Source organism: Staurois parvus, unplaced genomic scaffold, assembly GCF_062004578.1.
Source record: "Staurois parvus isolate SC_StPar_1 unplaced genomic scaffold, SC_StPar_1.0 ptg001924l, whole genome shotgun sequence".
In the NCBI taxonomy this organism is placed as follows: Eukaryota; Metazoa; Chordata; class Amphibia; order Anura; family Ranidae; genus Staurois; species Staurois parvus.
Genome location: NW_028319720.1, coordinates 284,343 through 297,972, shown reverse-complemented (window position 1 = coordinate 297,972; position 13,630 = coordinate 284,343). Strand labels below are relative to the sequence as shown.

The following is a 13,630-nucleotide window of genomic DNA, read 5'->3' as shown; positions in this document are numbered from 1 at the left end:
CGTCACTTTCTGCCTCACATTGGCCACCAGGACACACAGAGGTGCTAATCCTTCCTACAGGTACATTTTAGATGATTTGTTACCATTGTAGTGAGTTGGATTGGTCATGGGACATAGACAAGCCAAGCATTGGGCCCCTCAGTACCAGCCAGAGCCGGGGCCCCATCTGCTGATCATGCAGCTTTATGGCGGAGCCCCACACAGCTATACCAGTCGCAGGCGACTCACCTGTTGGACGATGGTGGTCAGTTCGAGGCACAGTTGAACAATGTTGTTCTTCAGGAGTGAATATTCCGTCACACTGACAAACGGAGACCTGGAGGAAGGAAAGAATCTCCATTAATCAGGTTTTGTCACATGACGTCATCAGGGGTTTGGTTAAAAAGCGCTTACAAACAATGAATGACATTCGGTGCCAAACTACAACTCCCAGAATTCCAACAGCGGCCGCGTCCATACGCAGTAGCATCACGACTTCCAGCTCCTTCCTATGCATTTCGTCACACAACACCGTCGGGTTCGTGCCCTGATGATGCGGTGAAACGCGTAGAAAGACGCTTCCTGACGTGATGTCACCACGCAGCCCTGACGCCATCACAAATGCATTTTGTCACATGATGTCATCAGCGATGTTCCCCCTGATGATGTCATATGTGATAAAAACAAGTAGGGAGGAGCTGAAAGTCATGATGTCACCACGCATGTGTTTCGTCACATATGATGTCATCAGTGATGTGCCCCTGTTGATGTCATATGTGATAAAAACAAGTAGGGAGGAGCTGGAAGTCATGACGTCACCACGCATGCACGTGGCCACTGTTAGACAATTTCACACTATCAGAGCCTGATGCTTTATTTCTTCACGTTAGTCTATGTATATATTCTGCCGAGTACACCTGGGCTGGAGGAGTGGCGGTTCTTGTATCCCCATATGGACCGCAGAGTGGTTCCTGTATCCCCATATGGACCGCAGAGTGGTTCCTGTAACCCCATATGGACCGCAGAGCGGTTCCTGTATCCCCGTATGGACCGTAGAGCGGTTCCTGTAACCCCATATGGACCGCAGAGCGGTTCCTGTATCCCCGTATGGACCGCAGAGTGGTTCCTGTAACCCCATATGGACCGCAGAGCGGTTCCTGTATCCCCGTATGGACCGCAGAGCAGTTCTTGTATCCCCGTATGGACCACAGAGCAGTTCTTGTCTCCCCGTATGGACCGCAGAGCAGTTCCTGTATCCCCATATGGACCGCAGAGCGGTTCCTGTATCCCCGTATGGACTGCAGAGCAGTTCTTGTATCCCCGTATGGACCGCAGAGCGGTTCTTGTATCCCCTTATGGACTGCAGAGCAGTTCTTGTATCCCCATATGGACCGCAGAGCGGTCCTTGTATCCCCGTATGGACCGTAGAGCGGTTCCTGTATCCCCGTATGGACCATAGAGCGGTTCCTGTATCCCTGTATGGACCGCGGAGCAGTTCTTGTATCCCCATATGGACCGTAGAGAGGTTCCTGTATCCCCGTATGGACCGTAGGGTGGTTCCTGTATCCCTGTATGGACCGCGGAGCAGTTCTTGTATCCCCTTATGGACCGCAGAGCGGTCATATATCGGTCCATTTTGCACATATGTGGCCCAATTGGAGTGCAGCACGATTCTATAACTCTGAATTCGGATACACTGTGTCCTGTATCTGCGGTCGCTGCTGCTGCCTTTTTTCCCTGGTTTACACTTGCTTTGTTTTTATCGCGCCTAATACTTCCCTGTGCATTTTATTTGTGTTTTTGATGCTTCAGTGATGCTTTTTTTTGAAGCTTTAATGAAACTTGGCAAATGCTCCGTGTGTTGATTTTCTGTATGTTTTAAAGGGGCCCAGTAGTTCCCATGGCTCAGTAATACACCCGCTCAGCAGATCCACAGATTATTAGCACCCTTGTTCAGCAGATTCCCGGCTCAGTAATACCCCCCACTCATCAGATCCACAGCTCATTATTGTCTCTGAACAGCAGATTTCCATACTCAGTAGTAACCCCAAGCTCTGCTGATCCCCCACTCAGTGGTGACCCCCAGCTCTGCTGATCCCCCACTCAGTGGTAACCTTCAGCTCTGCTGATCCCCCATTCAGTGGTTATCCCCAGCTCTGCTGATCCCTCACTCAGTAGTAACCTCCAGCTCTGCTGATCCCTCACTCAGTAGTAACCCCCAGCTCTGCTGATCCCCCACTCAGTAGTAACCTCCAGCTCTGCTGATCCTTCACTCAGTAGTAACCCCCAGCTCTGCTGATCCCCCACTCAGTGGTAACCACCAGCTCTGCTCATCCCCCACTCAGTGGTAAACCCCAGCTCTGTTTATCCCCCACTCAGTGGTAACCCCCAGCTCTGCTGATCCCCCACTCAGTAGTAACCTCCAGCTCTGCTGATCCCCCACTCAGTGGTTATCCCCAGCTTTGCTGATCCTCCACTCAGTAGTAAACTCCAGCTCTGCTGATCCCCCACTCATTAGTAACCCCCAGCTATGCTGATCCCCCACTCAGTAGTAACCCCCAGCTATGCTGATCCCCCTCAGTGGCGACACCCAGCTCTGCTGCTCTTCAGATTTGCTGATTCTCCTCTCTCTGGTCTCCGATCACCTTCCACTATAGCGTTTTTGACCTCGTATTATATGGTTTTGGTAAATCTAAAGCAAAATTCTCCAGAAAATTGTATAATGTATGGCCAGCCTTAAGCAGGCTATAGACGGGTCGTTTATTGGCCAAATTTTCGTTCAAACGAAAAATCGGCCAATATTCACACCCTTAGTGGGGCAGTGCCGTTGGCCGTTTTTCGGGGATCGTCTCGTTTCTTTTTATCGGTCATGCTGGAAAATCCACAAAAAACAGCCATTGTTTGTAAGCAGCATCCATGGCAGGAACGACCGATTTTTTTGTTTATCAGCTGACAAGTCGGCTGATAAATGGCCCGTCTATGGCCAGCCTAATGCAGGCCATAGATGGGTCGAAAATCGGTCGATTTTCGCACCGTTAATGGGCTAATTGGTCGGCTGTTTTTCTGGATTTTGGCACATTTTTTTTATCGGTAAAGTTGGAAAAAAATCGGCCGATTTACGCGGCAATGATGGGCAAATCAGCTGATCTTTTTACCAATAAAAAATCTGCACATGAGCCGTGACCTGGAAGAAGAAGAAAAAGAAGAAAAGAAAAAGAAGAAAAAGAATTCCAGTCCTCTATTATATTTTACATGAAAAGTCTTGCGGTTGCAACAATGTATCCATTTGTATCCGAATAAAACCATCTGTATCCAAAATGGATACAAATGGATACATTGTTGCAACCGCAAGACTTTTCATGTTAAATATTATAGCGGAGCTCCCTGCAGGGACAGAAGTCATTAAATGCCGGCCGTAGACAGGACGAAAATCAGCTGCGTTTTTTTTACCGTTGGTGGTAACGTCGGCCAATTGAACGACCAATTTTTCTTTTTTTAAAAAAAAAAAAAAACTGCAGGTTTTTGACCCGTCTGTGGCCTGCATTAGAGAATGTAGAAAAAAAAAAAGAAAGTTGGCCGACAAATGATTATCCGCGGATTACAAACAGTCATCGTATCTCTTCTACACCGTGTTCCAAATGATTCTGCAGATGATATTTCCTCATTTCCCTCAATAATTGATGTAAATATCAGTCGGCAGAATTCTCAGGTGACAACTAGAAGAGGACAATTCACATTTTATTGAACAAACCTCCTAATGATAACAGGATTTGTGTTCCGGATTATTCCGCACAGGAAGTTTCCAAACACTTTCTAGGTTGTAAAGAACTGAAAATTGTCATTTGTTGTGTTTGCAGCAAATTTACTGAAATCAAAAGCTATTTCAATCAAACTTTTAACATTGTAACTTTGTAAACATTTGAAGCGGTCACGTTACATTGTAACATAGGAGCCCTTATCTGATAGCAGATCACAAGTCTGGCATCCATTGAACTTGGGAGTTTTCGGAAAGTTTCTGCTGGAATTTGTTGGCAAGATGTCAGAATCGCCTCCCAGAGCTGCTGTTTGGATGTAAACTGCCTCCCACCCTCATAGATCTTTTGCTTGAGGATGCTCCAAAGGTTCTCCATAGGATTGAGGTCGGGGGAGGATGGAGGCCACACCATGACTTTCTCTCCTTTTATCCCCATAGCAGCCATTGATGCGGAGGTATTCTTTGCAGCATGAGATGGTACATTGTCATGCATGAAGATGATTTTATTACGGAAAGCATAGTTCTTCCTTCTGTACCAGGGAAGAAAGTGGTCAGTCATAAGCTCCACATATTTTGCAGAGGTCATCTTTACACCTTCGGGGCCCCTGAAGGGGCCGACCTGCTCTGTTCCCATGATTCCGGCCCAAAACATGACTCCACCACCGCCTTGCTGACGTCGTAGCCTTGTTGAACAGGGTGGCCGTCCACCAACCATCCACTACTCCATCCATCTGAACCATCCAGGGTTGCACGGCACTCATCAGTGAACAGGACTGTTTGAAAATTCGTCTTCATGTATTTTCTGCCCAATGCAGCCGTTTCTGCTTGTGAGCATTGGTTAGTGGTGGCCGAATAGAAGGTTTCTGCACAGTTGCAGGACTCTGGAGGACTCTACACCTTGATGTCCGTGGGACTCCAGAGGCACCAGCAGCTTCAAATATCTGTTTGCTGCTCTGTAATGGGATTTTAGCAGCTGCTCTCTTGATCCGATGCCTGGATCTGGCAGAAATCTTCCTCAATGTGCCTTTATCTGCACCAACCCGTCTGTGCTCTGAATCAGCCGCAAATCTCTTCATAGTGCGATGATCACGCTTACGTTTTCCTGAAATATCGAATGTTTTCATCCCTCGTCCAAGGCATCGAACTATTTCACTCTTTTCAGCAGCAGAGATCCTTTTTCTTCCCCATATTGCTTGAAAATGGCGCTCTGCTTAATAATGGGGAACGCCGTCCTTTAGGAGTTTGTCCTGAAATTGGGCTCACCGGCCAATCTAATTATCACAGGTGTCCCAGATTGTTTTCAGTGATCAAAAGAGCCCTGACACACAATGCCATCCATGAGTTACACTGAAAAACAAAAGATTTCATCTCTGTGACACTTAAAAAGAATTTGCGTAATAATTTGGAACGCGGTGTAACGAAGAGGATAAAGAAGAAGCCGTGAACACGGACGTGTAACCAGAGAGAGAGAAAAGGAATCCAAAAACGAGAGATCGTTCTCTGGAATTCGCTCAGAATAAACGTTTTCAGATGAAACACCGAGAGCAAAAGAGGCAGAAAGGGCTGGCGGTGTTGTCTGTGTTTACTGACATTCACTGACATGTTTCACACCCTGGAAAATCAATGAAATCTACCAGCAGGTGTGAGAGGCGCCAATTACCGATTCTGTAAACAATTTACTGTCATCACATAACAGATCAGAGGTACAACTTCAATCCAAACCGCCGCATTGACGGGCGACTCAAATCAAAGGTCGACTGCTGGGCTACAGAGATGGGGCTGCTGTGTCTTCACAGGATACAAGGTGTATACCCGGGACATCGAATTATAATTCAAGGAGGTCCGGGCACTAAATCCAAGTCCGAATATCAAGTAGACGCTCGGGGGGGGGGGGGATTTATGAAAACTGGTGCAATCAGAATCTGGTGCAGCTCTGCATGGCGGCCAATCAGCTTCTACCTTCATCTTCTTCAATGAAGCTTCGACATAAAACCTGGAAGCCGATTGGTTTCTACGCAGAGCTGTAAATGTACATTTCCAGCATTTCAACAATATTGATTGTCAAGCTTCATCAGCTGTCCCCACCAGAGTGCCCCTTTCCAAAATATTCCCCACCAGAGTGCCCCTTTACATCATATTCCCCCCCAGAGTGCCCCTTTCCATCATATTCCCCACCAGAGTGCACCTTTCCAAAATATTCCCCCCCATAGTGCCCCTTTCCATCATATTCCCCCCCAGAGTGCCCCTTTCCATCATATTCCCCCCCAGAGTGCCCCTTTCCATCATATTCCCCCCCAGAGTGCCCCTTTCCATCATATTCCCCCCCAGAGTGCCCCTTTGCATAATATTCCCCCCCAGAGTGCCCCTTTCCATCATATTCCCCCCCAGAGTGCCCCTTTCCATCATACTCCCCCCAGAGTGCCCCTTTCCATCATATTCCCCCCCAGAGTTCCCCTTTCCAAAATATTCCCCACCAGAGTGCCCCTTTCCATCATATTCCCCACCGGAGTGCCCCTTTCCATCATATTCCCCCCCAGAGTGCCCCTTTCCATAATATTCCCCACCAGAGTGCCCCTTTCCAAAATATTCCCCCCCAGAGTTCCCCTTTCCAAAATATTCCCCACCAGAGTGCCCCTTTCCATCATATTCCCCACCGGAGTGCCCCTTTCCATCATATTCCCCCCAGAGTGCCCCTTTCCAAAATATTCCCCACCAGAGCGCCCCTTTCCAAAATATTCCCCACCAGAGTGCCCCTTTACATCATATTCCCCCCCAGAGTGCCCCTTTCCATCATATTCCCCCCCAGAGTGCCCCTTTCCAAAATATTCCCCACCAGAGTGCCCCTTTCCAAAATATTCCCCACCAGAGTGCCCCTTTCCAAAATATTCCCCACCAGAGTGCCCCTTTACATCATATTCCCCCCCAGAGTGCCCCTTTACATCATATTCCCCCCCAGAGTGCCCCTTACTTCCCCACCAGAGTGCCCCTTTCCATCATACTCCCCCCAGAGTGCCCCTTTCCATCATACTCCCCCCAGAGTGCCCCTTTCCATCATATTCCCCCCAGAGTGCCCCTTTCCATCATATTCCCCCCAGAGTGCCCCTTTCCATCATATTCCCCCCCAGAGTGCCCCTTTCCATCATATTCCCCCCCAGAGTGCCCCTTTCCATCATATTCCCCCCCAGAGTGCCCCTTTCCATCATATTCCCCCCCAGAGTGCCCCTTTCCATAATATTCCCCACCAGAGTGCCCTTTCCATCATATCCCCCCCCAGAGTGCCCCTTTCCATCATATCCCCCCCCAGAGTGCCCCTTTCCATCATATCCCCCCCCAGAGTGCCCCTTTCCATCATATCCCCCCCCAGAGTGCCCCTTTCCATCATATTCCCCCCCAGAGTGCCCCTTTCCATCATATTCCCCCCCAGAGTGCCCCTTTCCAAAATATGTGCCCATCAGAGTGCCCCTTTCCATCATATTCCCCCCCCAGAGTGCCCCTTTCCATCATATTCCCCCCCAGAGTGCCCCTTTCCATCATATCCCCCCCCCAGAGTGCCCTTTCCATCATATCCCCCCCCAGAGTGCCCCTTTCCATCATATTCCCCCCCCAGAGTGCCCCTTTCCATCATACTCCCCCCCAGAGTTCCCCTTTCCATAATACTCCCCCCCAGAGTGCCCCTTTCCATAATACTCCCCCCAGAGTGCCCCTTTCCATCATACTCCCCCCCAGAGTGCCCCTTTCCATCATACTCCCCCCAGAGTGCCCCTTTCCATCATATTCCCCCCCAGAGTGCCCCTTTCCATCATATTCCCCCCCAGAGTGCCCTTTCCATCATATTCCCCCCAGAGTGCCCCTTTCCATCATATTCCCCCAGAGTGACCCTTTCCATAATATTCCCCACCAGAGTGCCCCTTTCCATCATATCCCCCCCCAGAGTGCCCCTTTCCATCATATCCCCCCCCCAGAGTGCCCCTTTCCATCATATCCCCCCCCAGAGTGCCCCTTTCCATCTATATCCCCCCCCAGAGTGCCCCTTTCCATCATATCCCCCCAGAGTGCCCCTTTCCATCATATTCCCCCCCAGAGTGCCCCTTTCCAAAATATGTGCCCATCAGAGTGCCCCTTTCCATCATATTCCCCCCCCAGAGTGCCCCTTTCCCATCATATTCCCCCCCAGAGTGCCCCTTTCCATCATATCCCCCCCCAGAGTGCCCTTTCCATCATATCCCCCCCCAGAGTGCCCTTTCCATCATATTCCCCCCCAGAGTGCCCCTTTCCATCATACTCCCCCCCAGAGTTCCCCTTCCATAATACTCCCCCCCAGAGTGCCCCTTTCCATAATACTCCCCCCCAGAGTGCCCCTTTCCATCATACTCCCCCCAGAGTGCCCCTTTCCATCATACTCCCCCCCAGAGTGCCCCTTTCCATCATACTCCCCCCCAGGGTTGTTTTCATCGGCATACACTTGGACGTGCCCCTTCTCATCCCCTCAAGTGTTTGCGAGGAAATCATCATCATCAGTAATCAGCATGGATTTAGGAATCACATCAACCTGTTACCATTCTATGAGGAAGTGAGCGGCCACCTAGGTGAAGGGCTGACTAGGCTGGTCTGGGTGATAGGTGGGTGGACTAGGCCGGTCTGGGGTGATAGGTGGGTGGACTAGGCTGGTCTGGGGTGATAGGGGGTGGACTAGGCCGGTCAGGGGTGATAGGTGGGTGGACTAGCTGGTCTGGGGTGATAGGTGGGTGGACTAGGCTGGTCTGGGGTGATAGGTGGCTGGACTAGGCTGGTCTGGGGTGATAGGTGGGTGGACTAGGCTGGTCTGGGGTGATAGGTGGTGGACTAGGCTGGTCTGGGGTGATAGGTGGCTGGACTAGGCTGGTCCTGGGGTGATAGGTGGGTGGACTAGGCTGGTCTGGGGTGATAGGTGGGTGGACTAGGCCGGTCTGGGGTGATAGGTGGGTGGACTAGGCTGGTCTGGGGTGATAGGTGGCTGGACTAGGCTGGTCTGGGGTGATAGGTGGGTGGACTAGGCTGGTCTGGGGTGATAGGTGGGTGACTAGGCTGGTCTGGGGTGATAGGTGGCTGGACTAGGCTGGTCTGGGGTGATAGGTGGGTGGACTAGGCTGGTCTGGGGTGATAGGTGGGTGGACTAGGCTGGTCTGGGGTGATAGGTGGCTGGACTAGGCTGGTCTGGGGTGATAGGTGGGTGGACTAGGCCGGTCTGGGGTGATAGGTGGGTGGACTAGGCCGGTCTGGGGTGATAGGTGGGTGGACTAGGCCGGTCTGGGGTGATAGGTGGGTGGACTAGGCTGGTCTGGGGTGATAGGTGGCTGGACTAGGCTGGTCTGGGGTGATAGGTGGGTGGACTAGGCCGGTCTGGGGTGATAGGTGGGTGGACTAGGCCGGTCTGGGGTGATAGGTGGGTGGACTAGGCCGGTCTGGGGTGATAGGTGGGTGGACTAGGCCGGTCTGGGGTGATAGGTGGGTGGACTAGGCTGGTCTGGGGTGATAGGTGGCTGGACTAGGCTGGTCTGGGGTGATAGGTGGGTGGACTAGGCTGGACTGGGGTGATAGGTGGCTGGACTAGGCTGGTCTGGGGTGATAGGTGGGTGGACTAGGCCGGTCTGGGGTGATAGGTGGCTGGACTAGGCTGGTCTGGGGTGATAGGTGGGGTGGACTAGGCTGGTCTGGGGTGATAGGTGGGTGGACTAGGCTGGTCTGGGGTGATAGGTGGGTGGACTAGGCTGGTCTGGGGTGATAGGTGGCTGGACTAGGCTGGTCTGGGGTGATAGGTGGGTGGACTAGGCTGGTCTGGGGTGATAGGTGGGTGGGACTAGGCTGGTCTGGGGTGATAGGTGGCTGGACTAGGCTGGTCTGGGGTGATAGGTGGGTGGACTAGGCTGGTCTGGGGTGATAGGTGGGTGGACTAGGCTGGTCTGGGGTGATAGGTGGGTGGACTAGGCTGGTCTGGGGTGATAGGTGGGTGGACTAGGCTGGTCTGGGGTGATAGGTGGGGTACCCCCAGGGCTCTCCTTTCATAGATGACAGAGTGGTACCAATATTTAAAGACGGGGCCGAGATACATTCCTGGAACCGCAGGCCAGTCAGCCTAACATCAATAGTATGTAAACTACTGGAGGGGAAGATGAGGGAATACATCATCATCAGTACTAATCATCATGGCTTGAGACACAGACTACTGCAGGAAATCTCCCCATTGTGGGAGGGGCAGAGACACAAACTACTGCAAGAAAATCTCCCCATTGTGGGAGGGGCAGAGACACAAACTACTGCAGGAAATCTCCCCATTGTGGGAGGGGCAGAGACACAACCTACTGCAAGAAATCTCCCCATTGTGGGAGGGCCACAGACACAGACTAGTGCAAGAAATCTCCCCATTGTGGGAGGAGCAGAGAAACAAACTACTGCAGGAAATCTCCCCATTGTGGGAGGGGCACAGACACAGACTACTGCAAGAAATCTCCCCATTGTGGGAGGGGTAGAGACACAACCTACTGCAGGAAATCTCCCCATTGTGGGAGGGGCAGAGACACAAACTACTGCAGGAAATCCTCCCCATTGTGGGAGGGGCAGAGACACCAACTACTGCAGGAAATCTCCCCATTGTGGGAGGGGCAGAGACACCAACTACTGCAGGAAATCTCCCCATTGTGGGAGGGGCAGAGACACAGACTACTGCAGGAAATCTCCCCATTGTGGGAGGGGCAGAGACACCAACTACTGCAGGAAATCTCCCCATTGGGGAGGGGCAGAGACACCAACTACTGCAGGAAATCTCCCCATTGTGGGAGGGCAGAGACACAACCTACTGCAGGAAATCTCCCATTGTGGGAGGGGCAGAGACACAACCTACTGCAAGAAATCTCCCCATTGTGGGAGGGGCAGAGACACAACCTACTGCAGGAAATCTCCCCATTGTGGGAGGGGCAGAGACACAACCTACTGCAAGAAATCTCCCCATTGTGGGAGGGCCACAGACACAGACTACTGCAAGAAATCTCCCCATTGTGGGAGGAGCAGAGAAACAAACTACTGCAGGAAATCTCCCCATTGTGGGAGGGGCACAGACACAGACTACTGCAAGAAATCTCCCCATTGTGGGAGGGGTAGAGACACAACCTACTGCAGGAAATCTCCCCATTGTGGGAGGGGCAGAGACACCAACTACTGCAAGAAATCTCCCCATTGTGGGAGGAGCAGAGACACAAACTACTGCAAGAAATCACCCCATTGTGGTAGGGGCAGAGACACCAACTACTGCAGGAAATCACCCCATTGTGGGAGGGGCAGAGACACAACCTACTGCAAGAAATCTCCCCATTGTGGGAGGGGCAGAGAAACAAACTACTGCAGGAAATCTCGCCATTGTGGGAGGGGCAGAAGAAACAAACTACTGTGGGAAATCTCCCCATTGTGGGAGGGGCAGAGACACAGACTACTGCAGGAAATCTCCCCATTGTGGGAGGGGCAGAGACACAGACTACTGCAGGAAATCTCCCCATTGTGGGAGGGGCAGAGACACAGACTACTGCAAGAAATCTCCCCATTGTGGGAGGGGTAGAGACACAGACTACTGCAGGAAATCTCCCCATTGTGGGAGGGGCAGAGACACAACCTACTGCAGGAAATCTCCCCATTGTGGGAGGGGCAGAGACACAACCTACTGCAGGAATCTCCCCATTGTGGGAGGGGCAGAGACACCAACTACTGCAAGAAATCTCCCCATTGTGGGAGGGGCAGAGACACCAACTACTGCAAGAAATCACCCCATTGTGGAGGGGCAGAGACGCAAACTACTGGGGGAGATCTCCCCATTGTGGGAGGGGCAGAGACACCAACTACTACAGGAGATGTCCCCATTGAGGGAGGGGCAGAGACACCAACTACTACAGGAGATCTCCCCATTGTGGGAGGAGCAGAGACACCAACTACTGGGGGAGATCTCCCCATTGTGGGAGGAGCAGAGACGCAAACTACTGGGGGAGATCTCCCCATTGTGGGAGGAGCAGAGACACCAACTACTGCAGGAGATGTCCCCATTGTGGGAGGGGTGGTAATAAAAAGAGTTAACCCTTCCTACACATCCGCACCTCTGAGCTGCACTGTGCACAGATGCCAGTTTTCAGCAGATATTTTTGGGGGGACTAGAAGGTGAAAGCATAGAAACCTCCCAGATATCGGGGAAGAAAGTCCTCCAGTATATGGCAGAATGTAGACGGTCAGACAGTCAGACAGAACAATCAGAGCAAAGGACGCGCGCTTTAAGTTTTTTTTCCCCTTTGATGATTGTATCCAGTTGGTGGGTAATTCATAAAAGCGGAGATGAGTGAGCGGCGGGGGCGCTGTGTGCGGTGGGGGCGCTGTGTGCGGCGGGGGCGCTGTGTGGGGCGGGGGCGCTGTGTGCGTCCTCCTGGAAGGCCGAGCGTCTAATGGCACTGTGAGCCTAATCCGAGCGGACTGAACCAGGTCATGCTGATCGCCCGCAGCTGTGCCGAGACCCATGAATGCCGCTCACCCCGGACATCTACGGTCACGCACTCATACAGAGCAGACGAGCCGACCGCAGTGTGCGCTACAATGGGAGAATAGAACCCGCCACAGTGTGCGCTACAATGGGAGAATAGAACCCGTCACAGTGTGCGCTACAATGGGAGAATAGAACCCGCCACAGTGTGCGCTACAATGGAAGAATAGAACCCGCCGCAGTGTGCGCTACAATGGGAGAATAGAACCCGTCACAGTGTGCGCTACAATGGGAGAATAGAACCCGTCACAGTGTGCGCTACAATGGGAGAATAGAACCCGCCACAGTGTGCGCTACAATGGGAGAATAGAACCCGCCACAGTGTGCGCTACAATGGGAGAATAGAACCCGCCACAGTGTGCGCTACAATGGGAGAATAGAACCCCCCGCAGTGTGCGCTACAATAGGAGAATAGAACCCCCCGCAGTGTGCGCTACAATGGGAGAATAGAACCCCCCGCAGTGTGCGCTACAATTTTAATTGTTACTTAACTCCTCCCACTACTTGTATCCTCCAGTCCTCCAGCAGTCCTCCAGCAGTGCAGAGTATTTCAGGAGAGGAGTTATAGAGGAAGGGGCGGAGTCCTCCAGCAGTGCAGAGTATTTCAGGAGAGGAGTTATAGAGGAAGGAGCGGAGTCCTCCAGCAGTGCAGAGTATTTCAGGAGAGGAGAGCTATAGAGGAAGGAGAGGAGTCCTCCAGCAGTGCAGAGTATTTCAGGAGAGGAGTTATAGAGGAAGGAGAGGAGTCCTCCAGCAGCGCAGAGTATTTCAGGAGAGGAGAGTTATAGAGGAAGGAGCGGAGTCCTCCAGCAGTGCAGAGTATTTCAGGAGAGGAGTTATAGAGGAAGGAGCGGAGTCCTCCAGCAGTGCAGAGTATTTCAAGAGAGGAGAGTTATAGAGGAAGGAGAGGAGTCCTCCAGCAGTGCAGAGTATTTCAGGAGAGGAGAGGTATAGAGGAAGGAGCGGAGTCCCCCAGCAGTGCAGAGTATTTCAGGAGAGGAGTTATAGAGGAAGGAGAGGAGTCCTCCAGCAGTGCAGAGTATTTCAGGAGAGGAGTTATAGAGGAAGGAGAGGAGTCCTCCAGCAGTGCAGAGTATTTCAGGAGAGGAGAGTTATAGAGGAAGGAGCGGAGTCCTCCAGCAGTGCAGAGTATTTCAGGAGAGGAGAGTTATAGAGGAAGGAGAGGAGTCCTCCAGCAGCGCAGAGTATTTCAGGAGAGGAGAGTTATAGAGGAAGGAGAGGAGTCCTCCAGCAGTGCAGAGTATTTCAGGAGAGGAGTTATAGAGGAAGGAGCGGAGTCCTCCAGCAGTGCAGAGTATTTCAGGAGAGGAGAGTTATAGAGGAAGGAG

At 51.9% G+C, this 13,630-nt stretch overlaps 1 protein-coding gene across 1 annotated transcript in view; it reads right to left on the bottom strand.

The window, feature by feature from the left end:
* Window positions 1-228: 228 nt before the first annotated feature.
* Window positions 229-13,630, bottom strand: part of LOC149433258 (connector enhancer of kinase suppressor of ras 2-like) — a gene marked incomplete at its 3' end in the record, with an annotated part of 131,178 nt that continues 117,776 nt past the window's right edge. Inside the window, exon 4 of the mRNA XM_089664499.1 lies at window positions 229-316. Within this exon, the coding sequence (XP_089520625.1) occupies window positions 229-316 (88 nt within the window). The remainder of the gene's footprint in view (window positions 317-13,630) is intronic.